Source organism: Eubalaena glacialis, chromosome 2 (assembly GCF_028564815.1).
Source record: "Eubalaena glacialis isolate mEubGla1 chromosome 2, mEubGla1.1.hap2.+ XY, whole genome shotgun sequence".
Taxonomy (NCBI): domain Eukaryota; kingdom Metazoa; phylum Chordata; class Mammalia; order Artiodactyla; family Balaenidae; genus Eubalaena; species Eubalaena glacialis.
The window spans coordinates 24,768,992-24,791,872 of NC_083717.1; the positions used below are offsets into that span (position 1 = coordinate 24,768,992).

Below are 22,881 nucleotides of genomic sequence, written 5' to 3' on the forward strand. Positions count from 1 at the left end.
CTCTACTTTGAACCTCAGTTTTTACATCTGTAAAATGGGGATAATCATACATTTGCTGTGCTGCTAAGTATTACTCAGGTGATTGGTATTTTCTAACTATTCAATCTGTGATCAGAGTTTTAAGATTATATTTGATCATCTAAGAAATTTAAGTAGGTCATTGAGGTCAGGGGTCATTTAGAGGCCCCACCTGCTTTCATATTTTTGGATGTTTAGAAAGCAAGATAGAATCTGACATGGTTTTGCAGAAACTAAAGAGATGAAACTTTTTGAAGTTTAAGAAAAATCCTTATCTCTATATTCTTTTGTATATTTTTTCCCTTCACAATCTTTATGTCAACCATTTTCCCCCCTTTTCTTTCTATTTTAGGTAGTTCCTGGAGCCAGAAGTTTCTGAATCTAATTCAGATGCTTCTTACTTGAACTATTTCTTATTCAAAAAGAGTTGTTGTTGTTTGTTTTAGCTCGGGCTACCTTAACGAAATACCATTGATTGGGGGAGGGGGCTTGAAAAACACAAATCCACGGTTCTGGAGGATGGAAGTCCAAGATTAGGGCATCAGCATGTTTGAGTACTGGTGAGGGCTCTCTTCCTGATTTGTAGATGGCCACCTTCTTGCCAGGTCCTCAGCTGGCCTCTTCTTTTTTTTTTTTTTTTTAAATCTTTTGGCCATGCTGCATGGCATGTGGGATCTTATTCCCTGATCAGGGATCAAACCCATGCGCCCTGCATTGGAAGCATGGAGCCTTAACCACTAGACCACCAGGGAAGTCCCCTGGCCTCCTCCTTATGTGTGCATGGAGATGTATATATCTATATCTGTATCTGTATCTGTATCTATATCTATGGGGTATTGAGAGAGAGCAAGCATGCACTTGAAAGAGAGCTCTTTGGTGTCTCCTTTTACCAGGGCACTAATCCCATCATGGGGGACCCACCCTCATGACCCCATCTAAACCTAATTACCTCCCAAAGTACCATGGCATTGAGAGATTAGGGCTTCAACATACTAATTTTGGGAGGACACAAGCATTCAGTCCATAGCACTTCCCAGTGTCTATTAGGAAGCATAGATGAGCCTTGCCTTACTGGTCAGAGCTTGGTGGAGAAGGAAAGAGAGGAGGGTGTAAGGTGCATGAATAAAGGGGATCGCCCCTCCAGGCCTTTGATCACCTGAGGCTGTGAGATGATGATTTTGTTCACTCCTCTTCCTGCCACACTCTTTGTGAGATGGCCTGCCAACATGCACAGAGGGGACACTTCGTTTTCACTCATGCTTCTAGTTAAAGATGAATCAGGACAGGTTTTAATTGCTTATTACTTCCTACCAACAGAAATTGACATGCTACACTCTATTAAATTACCTGCAACACGATCACTTTAAGAACCTGTTTTATGTTCTTTTAATGGTGCTATTTATTGTCCATAAACTTGCCGGCGTAACCAAGCGCCTCTCTGTCTAATGAAACACACGCATGGACTGTTGTTCTCTGCTTATTGAAACTAGGAGGTGTTTAGCTTCTGCAGGTGGTTGAGCGTACTGATAAAACTGCAGTTGATTTTCACCTTTTAAGACAAGGAGTATGCCCTGCCGTGGGGTTAAATTCCATATTAGGATTCAACATCCGCAGCACGAAGACAAAGAATCTTAAGATTGTAGGACAGAGATAAAAGTCCCGTGAGACTTCCTGGGTGTCTTCACCCATTCAGGCTGCTGTAACACAACACCACAGACTGGGTGGCTTGTAAACAGGAGACGTTGACTTCTCACAGTTCTGGAGGCTGGATGTCCAAGATCAAGGCAACAGCAGATTCAGTGTCCATTGAGGACCCACTTCCTGGTTCATAGACAGCGTCTTCTCACTGTGTCCTCACCTGGAGGAAGGGGTGAGGAGCTCTCTGGGGTCTCTTTTTATAAGCACTCTAATCTCATCATAGGGGCTCCGTCCTCATGACCTCATCACCTCTCAAAGGCCCCACCTCTTAATGCCATCACCTTAGATGTTTCAACATATGAATTTTGGGGGAGGGGGGCACATTCAGATCAAAGCACCAGGCTTCTTAGGCTACTTGTCTTTGGTTTGGTGGAACAGACGTGGCATCAGGTGGATGCAGCCTTCTAGGATTATGTGGCTGGTCCAGTCCTGCTCTGCCAGTGTGTGTGAGTCCAGGTGTCAGGAGAGGCTGTGAGCATCCCTCTGGGGGCTGCCTGTCTCCTCGCTCAGTTCTGAGTTTGGACCTGACCATGTTGGGTTTTCATGGCTCTGGCCTTGAGTAATTTTTAAGCCATTCTTCTTTTACCCTCTTCTCTGTCTCAGGGGCTCCCCTTCCCACCCAGAGACCTCAGTTACAGACTGTGAGAGCTCGGGCACCAACACTTTCTCTTCCCTTTTTCTATCCCCTGTATGTCTGCAGACCCTTCCTTTGACCTTGTCTTTGGAGGTCACCATCCTTTTCCATGACTTGGTTCTCCTTTTACTACCATGTCGAGCTTGAACTCCCCATCGACCTGCCTCCAGAACCCTGGAAGAGTGGATTTGTTTCGGTTCTACTGAGGAAGTCCAGGGTCTTGTTTATTGTTTCCCTCCTGACCCTGTCTTGAACTGCTGACCTTGGTGTCCTCTGGGCTTTGCTTCCTAGAATCCTGAATTGCCTTCCCTTTTCACTGAGACTTTGATGCAGTGCCCCTGAGCTGAACCACTGGTATATTCCAGGGAATCTGCCTCACCGTCTCGGGACGATTTGTAGGGCTCCGTGAATTGGTCCTTCTTCCTCCTTTGTGGGACTCTGTGATAAGTGGATTCTCCCTCAGGACCCCCCCCCCACCTGTGGAGGTTGGAGGGACCATTCATTCATTCTCTGTAGAGGTGTTTGTTGGGGGGACCTCACTATGTTCCCCCAAACATGTATACCAAGAAGAATTACAGGCTATTTTTTCTCTGATAGAGAAACGCCAAATTGGGGGAAAAAAATCTGCAGCGGTGTAAAGGCATAAATAAAAGGCTAGAAAGAATTATAGACACTATACACAAGTAGAGCCTATCTTGTCATTAATTATCCTTTATGTGACTTGGTGTGTCTGACAACGAGGGACGGTGGGCAGTGCATTGATAACTTGGCTCCTTCTCACAGCATCTCTCACCTAACCATAACTGTGATAGTCTGAAAAGACTAAGTAAACTGCTGAAACACAGGTGCTTCAAGCTCAAGGTGAGTTCAGAAGCTACGATCATCAAAATATATGACCGCCTGCTAAAAAGCAGACATGCAAGAAATTAAAAATATAGCCCCAAAGGCTTAATGTTGCCTTTTAACTGTGCTTAAATTCATATTCATATCCTAGCTGTCTGTCTGAAGTAGCCTGGGTTGATATAGGGAAGGTATAAACATATCTACTCCAAGTGAGTGCTTCTGCAAATCCTATTTTGATAAGGTCTTAAATCTGTTGAGATCAGATCATAAAATTCCCCTGCAGTTTCGGCAATCGGTAAAAACAGTGCTCAACGATTTTGTTCTTTTAATTTTGAATTCAGACAGTGTAACCTCCATTCGTAAATCCCTTCCCCCCCACCGCCTGGGGGAAAACATGGGCAACATGTGATGTGTTAGCAACATTTCAAGTGTAAATATTAGACTTGGTTGGTAAATTTTAATTTACCTTTTCATAATTTCCTGACTTAAACGCGGACTATTTTTAGCATACGAGAGCTTAGAGATTTAGTGAAAAATAGGCTGTAATAACTGAAAACGCCAGACAAAAGTCTTTTCTAGTTTGGAAATGTATCAGATAATAAGTTCTTCATCCATGGATATTACTTCCCAGGTGATGTATGGAATTCGGGGCAGTGGACGGATGAAGTGTGGTTAATGTGATTTATACTATTAAATTATGCCCAGAATGCATGCCTATATTCCCTGCAGAAGAGCTCTATTAAGTTTATTCTTCATTTCTGATCGCAGAATCCCAAATTGCTATTCAATTTCAGGAAATCTCTTTAGCAGGTGGCCTTTTATGGCGGGCAGGGTATGAATTCTTACGGTTGCTGCGCCTGCCAAGTTATTATGAAATCCTGAGAAGATAAAATCTGAGAAAGAACCACCCAGTAGAACATTTCAGCCCTTAAACTCTTATGTGATTTGCTGTTGATACAGAAATCTATCCTTTGAAGATGGACTCAGAGTGGAAATGTGCTCTGGAGAAATCCCTTATTGATGCTGCTAACTTTCCTCTTCCAATGGAAGTGTTTAAGGTAAGACGTAGATTCATAGCAGTTTTTCTCCTCTTTTCGAGAATAAACTGTGTGAAAAGTTGCCCACATCAAATCATTTCCCACTATTTAAAATGCTACCTTCTTGGCCGGTGTTCATTTAAAATGTTTAAAATGTTATCTGTTCCATTTTGCTCTGTTTTGTAATCCTCCCAAATACCCATATTCCAAGATAATGCTTAAAATCTTTTATCAAGTAATTAATAAGGATATTATAAGGTAATTTGAATCTTATTAAATTTTTTTTCAGGTTTACATTTTTTTTTCTCCATCTTGTATTATTATGGAAATCTCATTTTCACCCTCTCACTGCTTACCAAAGAAACAAAAGAAAATGGAGCAAGTCTAATTTTGGTATTTGCTCGGTAAAAATGATAGAAAATGATGCTTCCCTTGATGGCTTGAGAAACTCATATGAGTATCTGTTGGGTAGTAGGCCTTCCTCTAATAGACAATGAAAGAAATGTACCACGACTGAAATAGATCACCTAGTTCTTAACACTCTTAAAATTATGCTTAAAATTTATATGATGTGTAGAATATTAAGTTCTGGGCAGGAGTGATCCCTCCAGCAAGAGGGACCCATAAAGTGGTCTCTTCCTATTTGGAGCTCGAGTAGGTGGGAAACAGCTCTACATGGACCGTTTCCTGGGAGACTTGTGGATGGGCTTGTGGTGGGCTGACGTAAACCTACTTTTCAGTTCTGAGTGGGCACATTTCTGCAGGGCCGTAGAAGTTTCATGTGGAAAATGAAATTAAAATGGTGTCTAGGTACCGCCTGCAGCAAGAGTGTGAGGCTCGGGCTGGGGCGCTGGCTTCCTGGATTTTATTTACGAGGAAGTCCTCGCTCAGAACCTTAACCTAGCAGGGTGAATCACTGATACTCTTGTTCAGCACTTTTCTCATTGGCAACATTGGACTTAAGACCTCTTCTGAAAATAATTATTAAATTATTATTAGCAGTAATAATCACACTGATCATGCAACATTATCTTGGGCTTTTTTTTTTTTTTTTGCTAACTGACCAGATAACTTCTTTTTCCTCCTCCTTTCCTGCAAAAAATAAAATAAAATAAAAATAAAAATTAAGAAAAAGAGCATTTACACTTCCGTGAACTGGCTCTACTGCCTCTTCGGAAGCCAGCCCACCACCCTTGTCACTCGTTTGACCTCTACAGTTGGTGTCTACTGTCTTTTCCCAGTGGCCTTGGTGATATTAAAAAAACACTTTTATTGAAGTAGAGTTGAGTTACAATGTTGTGTTAGTCTCAGGTGTGCAGCAAAGTGATTCAGTTACACATATATATGTGTGTGTGTGTGTATACATGTATTCTTTTTCAGATTCTTTTCCATTATAGGTTATTACAAGATACTGAGTATAGTTCTCTGTGCTATACAGTGGGGCCTTGTTGTTGTTTATCTATTATATATATAGTAGTGTGTATCTGTCAATCCCAAACTCCTAATTTATCCCTCCCCCACTTTCCCCTTTGGTAACCGTAAGTTTGTTTTTGATGCCTGAGTCTATTTCTGTTTTGTAAATAAATTCGTTTGTATCACTTTTTTAGATTCCACATATAAGTGATATCATACGATATTTGTCTTTGTCTGACTGACTTCACTTAGTATGATAATCTCTGGGTCCATCCATGTTGCTGCAAATGGCATTTCATTCTTTTTTATGGCTGAGTAGTGTTGTGTGTGTGTATACACCACACCTTCTCTATCCATTCATCTCTTGATGGACAGTTAGGTTGCTTCCCTTAGTGATATTTTAAATGTATAAATCTGATCATGTTCCTTGCCCTTGAGAAAATAAATTTTATTTCAAAATAGAGTATATTTATTTTGGAATATATTATACACATACATTTGAAATACACACGTGAGGAGTTGACAGAGTGATATAGTGGAAATACAAATCCCCCCTGCCCCCCGTCTAGACACGGGAAGTTGCGGGTCCAGTAGCATCCCTCCACCTGACCTTTCCCCATCCTCTTTCCTGGCTCTGGGTAACCAGCTCCCTAACTTTGGTGTTAACCATTTCCTTGCCTCTCCTTGTAGTATTACTACCTATGTATGTTTTCCTTAATATTACACAACTTACTTTTGACAACACGAGAAACAAGACCAACCCTGATTGTTTCAGGAGAGGGCGTTTTCCTGCTCTCCAGAGTGGAGGATGGCTGGACAGTGCCTCGGTCCTAAGCTGGCCTCACTTTCCCACAGAGTTTGCAGGGGAGTTGAGTAGGCACAGTCCTGAGCTAATCCTAGGGAATTAGTTGGGTCCTCAGCCAAACTGTAGCTTGAACTCCAGGTACCGGACCTCCCTTAGAAATGTGGACGGGTCTGGCTCCGGTTCTCAGAACAGGCCCAGCACAGCATTTCTGTGCAGTGACTTGAATGTTCTCTTCCGCTCCAGGCAGCAGGACCTCGAGGGGGCCCTGGGACCTTGTTCAGAGTGTGGTCAGGACAAGCCAGGTGCTGTTAACAATCTGGGTCGGGCTTACTTTGGCATTTTGTCCTCGGCTTACAAAGATGATAAAACGAAGCAAGGCATCTTAGTGCTGGCAGCCTGCTCTCCTCTCACCTCGAGTGACTGAAGGAATCCTGATTCTGTCCTCACGCTTCCCTGATAGTTTGGGTATAGAATTCTAGGTCAGCTGTCACTTTTCTCAAGAATTTGGAGGTATTGCTCCATTTTTCCTTTTCTCCTCGGGCGTCTTTTATTCTCCTTTTCTCCACTGTTGTGAAATTTCACGATGATAGACCTTTGCAGGTGTCTGTTTCCATCCAGAATGCAGGGTACCCCGGGTGTCTGCAACTCATGCCTTTAATTTTGGGGATGCTTCTTCTAAAATGACATCTTCCACCCCTCTTTTCTCTGTTGTCTTCTTCATCTGTGACCAGGTGGTAGTCCTGGGCTGGCTATGTAACTTTTTCTTCTTCTTTTCATTTCAGGTTTTCATTTTCTCCTCTGTTTTTGTTCTACTGTCAGAGGTTTTCTCCACTCATTTGTGCTGTTGTGTTTTTATGAGCACTTGTCTGGTGCTTTTTCTCTGAATGCTGCTCTGTTTATGGCCTCCTCTTCTTGCAGCCTGGAAGCATGACTTTATCTTGTTGGAAGTATTGATTTTTTAAAGTTTTCTTTTCCCAGAGTAGTTTGTTTCCTCCATGTTGCTTTTGGTTTCTAACTTTCTTGCTAGAGGCTTTCCTCGGGTATCTGAGAATCCTTGACTGTGTGCTCTTGAGTAAGAGGGAGATTCGAAAGCTGAGGGCAGGACTGGGTCACGTGGGGGGACCTTCTTTGTATGGAGGCTACTTCTTTGTATGATGGTTTTTCCTCTTTAGCTGATTTCCAAGGAGGAGAATTTCAACTTCCCACCTGGGGTTCAAGGTTGAGCTGCCCGCATTCTAGGAGCTGAGTAGCAAGAAGAGAGCCTGGGGTTTCTGTGCTGAGTTTGTATTTTCCTGCATCCACAGACCAGGGACCACTTGCTTCATCCTCTTCAGAGGAAACTGGAGGACCACTGGTCTGTAGAGTCAGGGAGGGGAGGATACCTGGGGTCCAACTGCTTCCTAGACAGCTCCCCACGCATCTTATTCTATCACCTCCCACGCACCCCCAGTTTCAGACATACCTGCTGTTACCGGTTTCTGAGCCTCCTGAAGGTCCTGCCCTGTTCATTAGGCTGGGTCTCAGCTTTTCTGCAGGAGGCTTGGGACTTGGCTCTGTTGAGTATGTTAAATTAGTTGCTTCTTGTTCATCTGCATTTTAGCTTCTATTCTTCAGTTTCTGTTCAAGTGGCTTCACGTCTTTAAAATTCTTTACTGTAATTTTGGTTAGAGTTTAGGAAGAGGTGAAATTAATGTGTGTTTTTAGTCAGCTGTCTTCATGTGGGACTCCGCTTTTTAAAGTCTTGTAGCTTGGACTGTAGGGTAAAGCTCCCACATCTTTCATTCAATGAAACATTACTCCTTGGCTATAGTCATACTCAGTAAATATTTCTCAAATATACGATGAATTATTGAATGGACAAATGCATTTAATTCACTGATTTGAAATACTTTGAGTTAATGTAGTTACAGATTAATTGGATATGCACTTATTATTTAGAACTATGAATACTAAGACTCAAAATATTTAAATATTAATAATCCTCATATATTTTAAACTAATAATTAAGTAACTCAGTAAATGTTTATTGAGCAGTTACTCTCTACATAATTCTCTTGACCCGATTCCAGGGTTTCATAATTGTTTATATTTTCCTCTAAAATACAGTTGCCTCCTTCCCTCACTTTAATGTTTTTCTGTTAGAAATCAGACTACTATTTTTATGGAGTACTTGAGAATTCTCCCTGTCCTCAATATTTTGTTTATAATTAATGGTTGCTTTTTTAAAAAAATTTTATTTTATATCGGAGTTTAGTTGGGTAACAATGTTGTGTTAGTTTCAGGTGTACAGCAAAGTGATTCAGTTATCCACACACATGTATGTATTCTTTCTCAAATTCTTTTCCCATTTAGATTATTACAGAATATTGAGCAGAGTTCCCTGTGCTATACAGTAGTTGCTTTTAAGAGTAGATACTGAATATTTTCTACTTTTCACAGGGCCTACAGGATGTATGGAGTGGGCAATTAATAAATAAAAATTGGCTGAATTGAAAATTCTGTGTTCTTAGAGCTTGTGAGATGCTTTTATGAATGTTTTCTTTTATTTCAATTTGATGGAAAAGAAAGGGGCAATTTTCTGAACCAGACTTTGTATGGGGGGAATATTTATACACTTAATTTTGAAATCCTGAGAACAACCACTATTAGTTTCCTAAGGCCGTTGTCATAACGTACCACAAACTGGATAGCTGCAAACAAGGGAAATTTATTCTGTCATGGTTTTGGAGGCTAGAGGCAAACATCAAGGCGTGAGCAGGGCCGCGCTCCCTCTGAAGGCTTTGAGGGAGACACTGTCCCTTGAGTCTGTTCTCACTTCTGGGGGTTGCCTGCAGTCCTTAACATTTCTTGGGTGTGACAGCAGACCTCCAATCTCTGCCTCCGTCTCCACATGGCCTTCTCTCTACGTGTCTGTCCCAATTTCCCCCTTAGGGACACCGGTCGTTCGATTTGGACCTGTACTAAGGCAGCGTGACCGCAGCTTAACTTGAGCGCATCTGCAGAGTCCCTGTTTCCAAATCAGGTCACGTTCGCAGGTTCTGGGTGGATATGCCTTTTTTTTAGGGGTTGCTTTTCCACCCAGTACGACCGCATTTCATGGATGTACAGTAATTTAAGAAAGCACATAGTATTCTCTACTGAGTAATTCCACTTAAATGGAGGTAATTAAGTTCAGAGGCATTGCATGGGGGCATGGGATAAGGTTCAAGCTCTCTTAGCAGTTGCTTCATTTTAATAAAAACGAGAGAAGACTTATTGCCCTTGATTTGAGAGAACACTTTAAGTGACTTTTGGTTGCCATATTTTACTGAGAACTCTGACTTCCCTATTTGGAAAATGCAGGTAAATTTCAAAACATATATTTAGAAGAAAAATAAGTAATTAATGAAATGAGCACCAAAAAAAGGGAAGGGGATTAAAAAATATTTTTTGTTATTGAAACATAAATAATGAAAATTTTTTTTCTTGAAAACCAGTCTCATTATTTAGAGACCCAATAGATTTGCTGAGAATAATCCATATATCAATACTAATTTATTTGAGAAAAATATTTAGTATATATTCCTGCACTGCAAATCAGCAAGGTCTCTCACTAGCTTTCTTTTTTACTTATTATATTACCTTTGCAAGCCATCATATGATTAACTTACGACACATCCCACTCTCAAATAAAGTGAAATGCCCCAATTTCAGTAAAAGCTTTTTACTTTTGTCCTCACAAAGGACTACTAGGGTGGGTTTCTCTCAGAGTTTGTTTCTGTCATGAAAAATGAAGTTAATACAGGGCTAATCCAGTTTTTTGGCCAGGGATTTTTATACTGCTTCAGTTCTAATTCACTAAGTATTTACTACAACATAAGGAGTGGATTTGAGGTAATTTAGTTAAGTTTTAAAAATAGGGCCAAGGGAGACTAGACAATAAGAGTCAAACTATAATGAATGTAGTATTTCATGTGTGAGGCACTCAAAAGCCTTTTATAATTACTGCTACTTTTCATTTTCTGCTGTTCTTGTAAATTGTAATCTTCATTTGTGACCCCTCTTGTTTGCAAATGTTAAGTTATAGAAGTTTCACTGACAACTCCTATATATATCAAAAAGACCTGCAAATAAGAAACAGCAGTTCCTAATTTGCCAGGTAATTGAAATACAGTACTTTCCCCTTAGAGGAATACAGATGTTCAGCCCAGGGAAAGCGGGGGCTTTTCAGTGCACCTCATTTGTGACTACACCTTGTAATTTCAAGGAAAGAACATTATTTGAAATGTCACTAAAATCGTTCTTCATTTTTACCCCTTAAAAAAGTGAAATTGTTTGATTTTTTTTTTTTCATTCTTTCTGTTAACAAAATATTTAAAACCTTTGGTGTTTGAAATACCAAAGAAGCTATTTAGAGATTTGCAGAAGAGTCGAAGGAACTCTAAATAAAGCATTGAGCTTGGGGCATAAACCTTGCATGCCTTCTATGTCGGGGTCCCCAGATCTGCCGCCAGGTTTGGTAATTCACCAGGACTCAAGGTTGTTATAATCACGGTTACAGTTTATTATAGTGAAAGACAGATGGCAAAATCAGCAAAGGGAAAAGTCTCATGGAGTGAATTCTGGAAACCCACACACACTCTTCCAAGAGTGCTCTCCCAGAGAAGTTGCCCGAGGCAACTTCTTAATTCCTCCCGTAGCGTGTTGGGCCAACATGTGCTAAGGATGCTCATGAGAGACTCACTGCCCAGGGCTGTCATGGGGGGCCGGCTGTGTGGGTACCCATCTTGCCCAGCACGTACCCATCTTCCAGACTCCCAGAGGGAAACTGGGGGGGGGGATCAGTATAAACCATATGGTTGGTACAAACCATGTAGGCACAGTAGACCACTCTTACATTTAGGGAAGATTTCATGTCATTGTCGGGTTCAGTTTATCAGCTGTGTCCCCGTAGGCCAGCCAAGACCTGATCCTGGAAGCAGGGCTTTCTCAGGACTGCAGTCTCAGGCCTGCTACATGTGTTGGTTCTTCTCTTCACACCTCCATTCCGTCCCTTCACACAGTCTGTTGGCTCTACTTTGAAATTCCATCCGGAGTTCAATCACCCTTCACTTTGTCCATCACCACTACCCTAGTCTAAGCTATCATCCTCCCTGGACTCTTGCATTCATTTCGGAATTTATTTCTGGGCTTGTTATTCTCTGCCCCTCTACAGTTTGTTCTTCCAGGAGCAGCCAGACAGATTCTTTTAAAACAAAATTCAGATCATGTCACTCCATTGCTTATGTGGCTTCTGATCTGACTCAGGTGTGATGTGCCCTCTGAGCCCCTTTGCTGCTCGAGGTTCTCATACACTCTGCTCCACCCACCGGCTTCCTGCTCTCCATCCAACACACTAAGTCCTCAGGCCTTTGCAGTGATGCTCTGCCTAGAAAGTGGTCCCTCTGGCCAATGCCTCAAGGCTTCTTCCCTCTCTTTCTTCAAGTCTCTGCTTAAAATAAAGAAAAGCGCCCTCACCTCCATCTCCCCACAGCCTGCTCGGCGTTTATCCCCCCACATAGTCTGCATCAGTTTGCTTTCTCTGCGTCTGGTCTGTTTCTTCTTCCTGGAATGTACCCTCCGTGAAAGGAGATTGTTTATTTTCATGACTGCGCCACCCCGGTGCCTTGAACAGTGCAGCCCATCTTAAGCACTCAATACCCATTCTTGAGTAGGTTAGTGAAGAACTAAGTACAGATCTCAACTTAGAAAGTTGAAGGCTCAGGAGAGGTCGTCAGTACAGCTTGAATGAAGTAAGTTCCCGCGAGCGGTTCCGAATAACAGGGGTGACTTTGTACAGAGAGGAAGCAAAGGGCTTGGTGGCTCCTGTTTGGTGGGTTCAGTACCAAACTGGTACTTTCATGATGAGCTAAAAGTACCCCAGGTCAGTTCTTGGCTAAGTGGAGGAAATAGTTGAGAGCACCGAGAAGAAGATTAAGGATGAATTGAAATTAAGAAAAGAGCTCAGCATAAAACCCCCCACGTTCTATGACACCCCATTGCAGGTGAGCTTGCAGGGCCAATGTTTGCTTCTTGCTGGACGTGATCACAGAGTAGAGGGAATATTGCCTCCTGTGTGTTGCCTGTGGGTTTTTTCTTTTAAAAGCATCTGGCCCTACGATCTCTCAGGGTCTTGACAATAACGTAGTGTCAGGTGCTACGGTGTATGGTGTATGTATTGTTTCCTCTTTAAACACATAGATCAGTGGACACACAGGGAGCTCAAGGAACGCCCTGGGGGGGAACGTGTTAGTTTAGGGACAGAGTTGGCCATAAATGACAGGTTTCTGCCTTCTACTCCGTCTGTTTTTCCACTGCTGTGCATGCCTTCCTAATATCACACGCGATTCCTCTGATATGATTGTAGCTGTGAACGGATGGGCTGCGGTTGGACAGTGATGACCTGATGCTTCCGGGTTATTTCCCTTTTATTGGAGGCTGAGGAGAGACGTGATTTTCAGTGGGACACGTACACCCACGATACTAGCTACGTTCCCTTCCATTGTTGCCTCCCTGACCAATTCCCCATCAATATCTGTGGCCAAGGTGGAGGTTATAGGGAGTCGAGGTTACGATAACTAAGGCTTTTACTTCATCAGGACTCACAGCAGGTAAAAAGTGTACGTGGTCCAGTACTTGGATAAAATACCCAGGCTCCTGGTGTCCCCCCCATAGCTCAGCTCCTGTTGTCTTTGACTTGGGTAGCAGTTGAATGGATCCAGAATTCTGTATCTATAACTGATACGCATTAAAAGTGCCCTTGACATCTGTAAATAAAGGGCTTCCACTAATGGCAAAGCAGTAAGTTAAATTCAGCTTGCTTTGGTCTCAAGTGATTCCTGTCTCACTTGCTTCATTGCTTCTTGCTTTCCTCATAAGTTCATGTTTAAGAAACAGAAGGAGGGGGCCGCTGAGAGAAGGCTAATTGAGAAAAAAAGATGCTACATGTGGCCATTATTATATTTTTACACAAACACATAAGGAAAGGCATTCCATGCACATATTTCTTCTCTGTTGAGAGTTTTCAGGCTGTGCTCATAATACACAGAACATTCCACATCTGTTATTTCTTTAGCTCTTTTCAGCTTTGAATTATGTATCTGTTGGTGCATTTGTAGATTCAACCTTTAGGAGAGAACTCCTTGTCTGTTTTCGCATCTGAGACCTAGGTTACAGGCCAGAGAGAGAAGGTTAAGTGTGGCCAAGAGTGAAAAGCTTTCCTTTCTCATTCCATCTGGTCCAGCCAAAGGGGTAAGAAAGTGTGTGAGCCGTTGTTACCATAGATTTTCAGGTTGCAGTTTCTATGGCGACCGACTTTTGCTGTCTTTTGGTAGCTAAATACAGCAGCAATACAAAACTCGTAGCTGAGTTTGGCCTTCAGGTACTGGGATCCTTGGATTCTCCCAGAATTTGCTCGAGGCCACCTATGTAGGGCCAGAACTTAATTTCTTGAGCATGACATTCCCTGTCCCACCTGGCAGGGTGTCTGATGCCAAATAATTTAGCAATAAGTGTTTGTGTGACTCTTGGTTGCTATTTCCTTCTCACCAACTGAAACCCCAGTGGTTCTTTGAAAGAGAGTCTGTCTTAGACAGTAGGTCATGTTGTGACCGGACTGGTGGCTCGACCCCTGTGACCCTGCTGGTGTTGCTGACCTGACTTCCTGAGTTTCTGCCCAGCAGCTGGTCCCAGGCTGGCTTCCCTCCAGCTCTGGCCCCGAACACCCAGACCTGGGAGCTTGCCCTCTGCCATTCCCTCCTTTGTCCTTCTCATCTCTTTAAAGACTTGGGGAGGTTTGTTAAAGTCTCTCGGGGATGGTGAATCACAGAGATGTTCAGTTTGTGTCATGCCCATCCTTTGCCACTTTCAGAAACCAGAAGGGGGGCCTTGTTTGTGTTATTTTTCATGTGCTCTGGGTTCTTGAACTGCAGCCCACGCATTACGTTAACTCAGAAAGCGCCATGGGGACAGCATGTTTTTATGCATGTTGGAAAAAATCTGGTGAGACCTGCGAAAGAGGGCAACTTTGGTCCAACAGTAAAGGTAACGATGAAAATCGCTAAACCCAGATGTATAAAGAGTTCACTCAACGATGGCTTGATTTCAGGGCCCCCTACACCGCTGCCTGCATCTGCTAGATAGCGACTTGCTTTTAATTCTAAACACTAAGAATTTAAAAGTACAGTCCACTCTTAGTTATCTGAGCTGTGAGTTATCCTTCCCAAATGGCTTCTGTTGGCCGCTGATTATTCTGGCTCTCTCCAGTTCCTGGGTTTCAGGGAAAGCAAGATAATATTTGCATGAACTTCATGTCATGGGTGTTGGGATACGAGGAGGGGGCATCGATCTCTTATTTATGAGGCAAATGCATTTCAAAGTGATTGTCATAGCATATTTTAATTTTTTCTAGATTTCCCATGCTACTCGCCATTAGTTAGAGTAATTAAGAATTGATCATAATTCTTTTTTTCTGTGGATGATTTGATAATAAATGATAGTATAGTTGTATGGAGACAGGTTTTTTTTTCCCTCAAAGCACAGACAGATTTATTTTTTTTTGTAGGTTAGGTCGTACTTTTTTTTTTTTTAAGATTTTTTTTTTTTGATGTGGACCTTTATTGAATTTGTTACAATATCACTTCTGTTTTATGTTTTGGTTTTTTGGCCACGAGACATGTGGGATCATAGCTCCCCGAACAGGGATTGAATATGCACCCCCTGCATTGGAAGGCGAAGTTCTAACCACTGGACTGCCAGGGAGGTCCCCTAGGTCGTACTTTTAATCTCCATCTTTTCTTTCATGGATAGGCAGTTGTAAATTGCAGGATCTCAAGTAGGCAGATGGATGTAAAGAGAAGTTTAAGTTCATTCTGTCTACAGAAGTTTAAGATCTAATGGAAAATGAGGACCACGTATGATGGGGCCCCAGCTACTGAACCTTCCACATATTCCCTCCTGCCTGAGAAAGGCCCCCTGGTGCAGAGGTTTGTGTGAGCTGCAGGTGTAAATGAAAGTGTGGGAATCCTTCCGTCCTGCGAGTTCTCTCTTTCCTTCCGTGGGCAGCCAGTGTACAGTGAATTTCCGTGTCGATGGCACAAAGTCAAGGACAAGGTGAAACTCTGCCCCCTGTTTCTTCTCCAGCTCCATTTATAACCAGAAGAACCCACATAAACAAATCAGATAAACTTTTTTTTAAAACTGAAATTTTTATTGAGATAATTGTACATTCACATGCAGTTGTAAGACGTAATACAGAGAGACCCCATATACCTACTCTTTACCCAGTTTTCCCCAATGGTGACATCTTGGAAAAAAAACACAGTTTTGCAGCCAGGATATTGACATTGATACAATCCATGATCTTACTGGGATGGCCCCAGTTTTACATGTGTTCATTTGTGTGTGTGTACTTCTAAAAAATTTTTTATTTTATTTTATTAAAAATTTTTTGAAGTATGGTTGATTTACAGTGTTTCAGGTGTACAGCAGAGTGATTCAGTTATACATATATATATATTCTTTTTCAGAGTCTTTTCCGTTATAAGTTATTATAAGATATTGAATATGGTTCCCTGTGCTGTACAGTAGATCCTTGTTGTTTACCTGTTTTATATATAGTGGTGTGTATATGTTAATCCCAAACTCCTAATTTATCCCTCCCCCCTTTCCCCTTTGGTAACCATAAGTTTGTTATCTATGTCTGTGAGTCTGTTTCAACAAATCACATAAACTTTTACATGAATAGATAATGTTCTGTGTTTAACATTAAAGAAAAGGAATGGATGAGTTTAGAATAGTAGAAACCTGACTTAAAGCCCCCCCAATATTTAAGAACATGTCATGCTTGGAGTCAGTGGAGAGATTTCTAGATTCCAACAGAATTACTTTTTGCCCAGTTATCTTGATTGTGCTCAGAGTAAGCACAAGCATACATGGCACACATAACACGCCTTTGCAAAGGAATTTGGAATATTTGATCATTTCACTTGTGGTTTTGTACAAATTAGTCCCCTTGCTGGACCTTGGTTGTTTCTGAGCTTCCAGGGCTCCTGGGAGACTTCAGGTCCATCAGCCAGGGGGGTGGTGAGCAGGGCGTGGCTGACGCGTCACAATTCCTTGTTCTCCTGTAGTAAGTTACACACCTTTGGGGTATCTTTGGAATATACAGTATATTAACATGCTCAGACCCTTCAGGATAGCGTACAGAATAAAAACACAAATCAAGCCGTGGAGACTTCACCTGGACGCCCACATCATCCTCCAGTGGAAAGTCATTGCAGCGATGTCGACCATCGCTTCAGTTGTTGAGCCCAGACAGGACGGAAGAAATGGTACCAGCCACTCCCCGCACGTAATCTCGTTATCCTCACGATAACCCGACATGCAGGTATGATTAGTCTTCCTGTAACTTGAGGAAAATCAGAGAAGCTCATCTCCTGTCCTACCTCACACAGAGCCTATGGTGGAAGCAGGACCCAAATGCAAATCTTAACTGACTTCAGTCTTAACTGTATCTAAATCAGTGGTTCTCAACTGGGGAGGATCTGGCAGTTCTCTCAGTGTCTGGGGGCATCTTGACGATGACACAGAGCTGGGAGAGATGCTACTGGCATCTGTGGGTAGAAGCTGGAGATGGACGGAACATCCTATGTGCACAGGACAGCCCCTACTAACAAGGCATCAGTTGCCCCAGGATGCCAGCAGTGCCCAGGTGGAGAAACCCTGGCTAGAGAATGGGTGCTTTTCTTACCAGGAGGTTAGGTTGACCCATGGAGGGCAAGGGCAGCCGGAATTTGAGGACGATGCTTGAGATTTTCACTGTTCTTAGACCTGTGCCAGGCTGGCTGGCAGTCGGCACTTTCCCATTGGGAATCTTCTCCGCCTGTGGCAGAAAGAACACAGATGAATGTAAGCTCCTGTGTTTCAGTAGCTCCTGCTGTGTCCAGAAAGGGCAGGACACAGAGTCAACCTTGCCCATCACTGACTCTTCATTCTCCCTCTGAAGGCTGGATTCCACATGCGGGGAGACAGTTTAGGGCCATTGGCCTTGTTTCCATGACAACAGTTGAGTTGCATTGAGGGCTCTCAGTAGAAGGGGACACCCAGCAATAATTTTGTCAACCGCATCCTGGCAGTGGGGTGTGACGCTGGGGAAAAGCTAACCCCCAGAGCCCCGACTGTGGTTTTCTTTAGCCCACAGCCCTCAGGCTGGACATGTGGGGAGATACCCTAGCTCATTAGGAGAGAAGTAACTAAGCTTAAGAACAGACAGTATAATCACTGTTTACCTGTACCCACAGCATAGGCTCTGTTTTTTTCTCATAGTGGTGCTGTAAGGTTGAATTTCTTGCCACTTACAATGCTTTTATGGTGCTTAAGTATTAATGAAAGGCATTCTCATTGCCCCTGTTGTTTGAAAACAACCAGTGTACCAGTTTTTGGACTTACTGTGGAAATAGTCCTGCTGTAATCGCCTGTTATGAATTCTTGTGGTTCAGGTTGAAGTATATAGTACTACGTTTTCTCATGACTATTTTTTAACTTGATTGAATGCAGGACTAATTGATAAAATTGCTGCTTACAGCTGTAAGTAAAAAAATGGAAACGCTTATTAGTGTTCAGCTTATAGATTTTTTATTACCTTTTTGTTATAAATATTTCATTGGCTGAGTTTAATTCAGTGCAACGGAATTGAAATATAATAATGCTATTGATTTAATAAATGCTGGCATCCTAATGTCCATTTTTAGATGAAATTAATATAATGAGGGTAATTATCTAATGAACATATGAGCACTAGATCTTTGGTAAAACAAAAAGAGGAACAGTATGATGAACTGCATTGGATTTGTTTTTTTAAGCATAACATAGCATGCTGATATGAATAAAGCCTAGGTCATTATATATTGATTTGAATGTAGTGCTAATTAAAACCTTCCTTTGACTTTTCTGAAGCCTGTTCTTGGAAATTATGCAAATTAATTGAGGCCTTTGAAAAGATGCCTATGCAATGTTTGAGGTCCCTGCGGACCAAAAACTGGCATGTTGGAATTGAAAAAATTATATGGTGCAGTGTTTTTGTGTATGATGCACTCAAAGATTTTAGTACTTAAAAAAAATGTGGAGGCGGGTTGAATTGCATTATCAGTTTTTTTGTCCATTTTTTTTTTATATCAACATAAGCAAAAAGAAAACCGGAGGATTAAAGATTGAGGATCAGATGGCCACCACTAAGGAAATTCCTGGAGCATTTGATTGTGGAACTCAGGCTGTAAGAATTAGGTTTCTGCACAGGGAATGAGGCACTGCTTTTCTTACATGAATATCCTCACCAAGTGCATTTTAATTGTGTTGTGTTAATTAGTTTGAACTCCCTCTCCCCTGTGCCACATTCTTCATATTTTTATATCGTGTGGGGTGTATTTATCTAATGAAGCAGGGCTGGCAAGAAGCATCAGCTGTCTTGGGAGTCTGTGATCATAGCACATACTAAATTGTAAGAGCGTAATTGGCAATGCTTCCAGCCTCTAAAGTAAATGGAGAGCAGTGGGTTAAGATCCAGGAGGCATTTGAGAGATGAGTTGAACCTAAGACGATCGAATGTTCTTTCTTTTTCCTTGTCTTCTGTCTCTCAATTAGTAATACTCTTCTCCTCCTTCCATAGATTAATACGCCGTCACTTATCTGTTTCATAGAGAACCTCAGTATTTACCCTGAAGCTACGTCGTTCTGCCAATGACCAATATTAAGGCAGCTCTGTACAGTAGTGTTTCTTAAATAGCGATGCTTGATTCTTCCAGAGTCAGGTTGTGCTTTCTTCTCAGGGCTGGTAGTCCCTTCAGAGGCACTTAGGGGACCAGTGTGTACCTGGGAATGCTCTGAGGTTGTCTGATGTCCTCTGTCTCACAGGTGAAATAAAGTGGGACACCAGCCAAACTGTAAAGGTAGAACAACCAGCTATGTTGTGTTTTGTCCAGACTTCTTTTTCCAGCGTTGTACTTGTATTTATCACATCTCTGTCATTTTCTAACTAAATTTCAAGCTTCTCAATGTCGGGAACCACATCCTCTTTTTTTTTTCTTCATTCAGTACACAGGTTAGTGCTTAACATAGGGTATTGAAAAATACCACTGGCAGGTTGAGACTCATGGGGACTTTGCAGCTGGGGACGTTTACTAGATGAACCACATTTATCAGGTAAACCTGTCTGGGTTCACATTGATAATGTTATGAGAGATAGGTATCAATGATGGATAACTTGTAGAGCATCATAGGCATTTACTGGACACATTTTTTAAATCTTCGTGGCTTAAAGAACACGAAGGCAGTTAGTAAAAAAATAATGGTTCATTGTTGATAAAGACTGATTGACTTTATATATAAACATTGGGAGGTAATTTTAGTGTCAAAATTTTCTCTCTGACGGTTTTTTCATAAACCATTGAAAAGTGCTGTGAATTGACAGCAGAAATTGGAGGTTTTCAGTAAGTGGTCAGTATTCATAGCTATCGCTTTTTAACTTGGCAATATCTGTCTTTGAGATAGCATCTTAGGAGCTTATAGGTTATAAGGGTTTTGTTTGTTTGTTTGTTTACCATTAGCAATAAAAAACGCAAAGATCCATTTTGGTCTTTGCTTCCCGGTCTGTGCCATAACCTGATAGCTAATCACACACAACTAGGTAATCTGATGGCTAGATCATGTACTTAGCGTCAGACCACATGGATTTGAGTCCTGGCTCCTCTTGTTAGCTGTGTGTTCTTGCTTAGGTAACTTAACTTCTCTGTGCCCCAGTTTCCTCTCTAAGATGGATCCTACCACATAGTCTGTTGTGAGGGGAAAATAATAATACAAGGAAAGTGCTCACATGTATTTACAGTATGTTCATTGCTGTTACTCTTTCTACCGGCTTGAATATTATAAACCAAACCAAGCTACTCTCGGTGCAGTCAGTGTATCTTAGTAGGAGTGAGTGAAAGCTCCGTGGGGTCAGGAGAGAAGAAAGCTGATGAAATTCATGTGGATTACGGAAGTTGATGTGTATATGATCTCTTTTACATTGTCATTCAACTGAAAATAAGGTTCCCTGAAGAGCGATTGTTAAGGTAGGCTAGTAAGACAGCCCTCCAATAAAATGAATGGTATTTTACTTCTGATCAATATAAAACTACTTCAGGGCAAAAATAAAATGTGTAGCCATGAGTGGAGATGGGAATGACATTGCCAGCCTGTCTTAAGGAGTTTTTCTGTAAACAATTTAACTGGACTCCAGTTCGTTTGAATAAACAGTATTTCATGAATGTGACAGGCACATTTGTAAATGTCCTGAGGATTTACTACTTACTCCTGATCTCAGGAATAACATCATTCTTGATCCAATAATTTAGAGGTGTGAAGGATTCTCTAGAGCTTTGCAAAGGCCAGAATGTATCTTTCAACCCACAGTCAATTTCCCATTATCTCTCAGTAGATAATCGGTTTTGTGAATCATTTCAGGGACCAGGAACTCTCTCTGTGTCTCTCTGTCTCTGTCTCTGTCTCCCTCTCCCCACTTAGAATTGAGAATGATTAGCTGGTGTTTGTAAATGAGTGCATGTACTCTGACTGCATTAACAGCCTGAAGTAAATGGTCTAGGAGTGATAAATTTGTTTTTCAATGAGAATATCTGTACCCTTTCTTATATACTAATATAGATGTACATTTATACACACAAAGAGCTCAGATGGTCTGTGTATTGGCTTATTTAGAAATTAACTGGTGTTGAATTTTTTATCATAAAAATCTCTATGTTTGTTAGGAGTGCCGAACGACTCCTTTTGCCTCTGAAATCAGACTTAAAAGCCTCAATCCAGTATCTTAAGACCCAGTCTCCCTAACTAAATTTACTGTTCCACCTTCTCAGAATCTTTTCTTTGCCATTCTAAGTCTCATGCTTTTTATATTCAAAATTAAGGTTCACTCCTTTAAATCCCTGGACTGCCGTCATCTTGGTGATTATAATTTTTTGATGCTACAAGTAAAAATAGTGTTTGTTCTGAAATTTTTTCCAAACCTGGATCTTCCGTAGCTGTTCTTCATGTCTTTTCCTTCTCCCTTTTGACAAATGCAGTTTTTGTGTGTATTCTGTGCATCACCTAGTGGCATGGTGTGTGGAACCCCAGTGGTTTCTAATGAATGCTGAACAAATGAATGAATGAATGATAGAATATAGAATCAGAATGGATGTCAAGAAATCTAGTTTTTGATGTTTCTCCAGCTTAATTCAATAATTATTTCTTGGCATCTTTCTTGAATGAACTGCATAACGTAAATGAGAGGGTTTGGCATTGACTGGAAAATGTTGCATGTACTACATGGCTAACAGTCATGTGTTTTAAAGATTTCCAGTGACCAGAAATCTAATGGGCAAGCCCTTTTAGAAAATACTGCCCTTCCTCTCGAGTTCAAAGTTTCTGGCATTCCCCGTTCATGAATAACATAAATATTCGAGTAGCAGATTTATAATCATAATCAAACTCATAATCATTATGGGTCTTTGCTCTTGGATTTAAAAATTTTTCATTTTGTTGACTTGCTTTTGAAACTGGTGGGACTTGTACACAGTATTACCAGGAGTTTTCTTTTTTTTTTCCTTTTAAATGCTGATTAAAAAGTGACCTTCAGAAAGTGGAAGTTAGGGCTGGGGATAAAGGGATGTATTTTATAGTTTTCAAGTTCCTTTCTGAAATTTGGAGCTCAAGTTTAATAAGGTATAACAGATAGATATGGATATTTGAGACCAAAATATAAAAAACCTATGTGTGTATGCAGCTACCTCCCAAAATGTCCGGCTTCTTTTTCAGTATATTAAACAAGAGAGTTTAAGAGTTTTCACATAGTTTGGAACAAAAACAGATGCATTTCCACAAGTAAGAAATTTGTGTGCTTGCAACTGAAACCTAGTAGAAATAATTTAAGGTGCAGGAAATCTGAGCCATGATTCACAAGGGAAAACTTGTTTCTAAAACTTTGTTCACTAGGCATTATTTTTAAACTGTTTAATATTTTAATGTCATCAGAACAGAACATTGTCAACAATATTTCAATTGTTTAAAAATATGTCATTAACATTTTATTTTCACCCCACATGTGGCCGTGGATGATTTTGAGGTGGGTGGTATTTCTTATGTATGAGCAGAGAGAGAGACTCTCAGAGGTTGACAAGGGAGCACAGGGGCATCTACAAAGAAGTAAGAAAATATGTGGTATCTGCACAAAGTGATCCCCTCTTAACCTAGAGGTACTGTTTGATGCAGGGTGCCATGGAATCATTAACGATAAACATTTATAATAGAGTCCACAACATTTATAATAGAGTCCACAGCCTTAAAAAGAGAAAGTTATCTGAGGACCAGATTGCTGTCGTAAGCTTGTA

At 41.3% G+C, this 22,881-nt stretch overlaps 1 protein-coding gene across 6 annotated transcripts in view; it reads left to right on the plus strand.

The window, feature by feature from the left end:
• SFMBT2 (Scm like with four mbt domains 2) overlaps positions 1–22,881 on the plus strand; it is a 222,258-nt gene that overhangs the window by 115,861 nt on the left and 83,516 nt on the right. For all 6 annotated transcript variants that reach the window (XM_061179566.1, XM_061179563.1, XM_061179568.1 and 3 more), the window contains one exon: positions 4,154–4,251. In XM_061179566.1, coding sequence (XP_061035549.1) covers positions 4,154–4,251 — 98 coding nt within the window. The remainder of the gene's footprint in view (positions 1–4,153; positions 4,252–22,881) is intronic.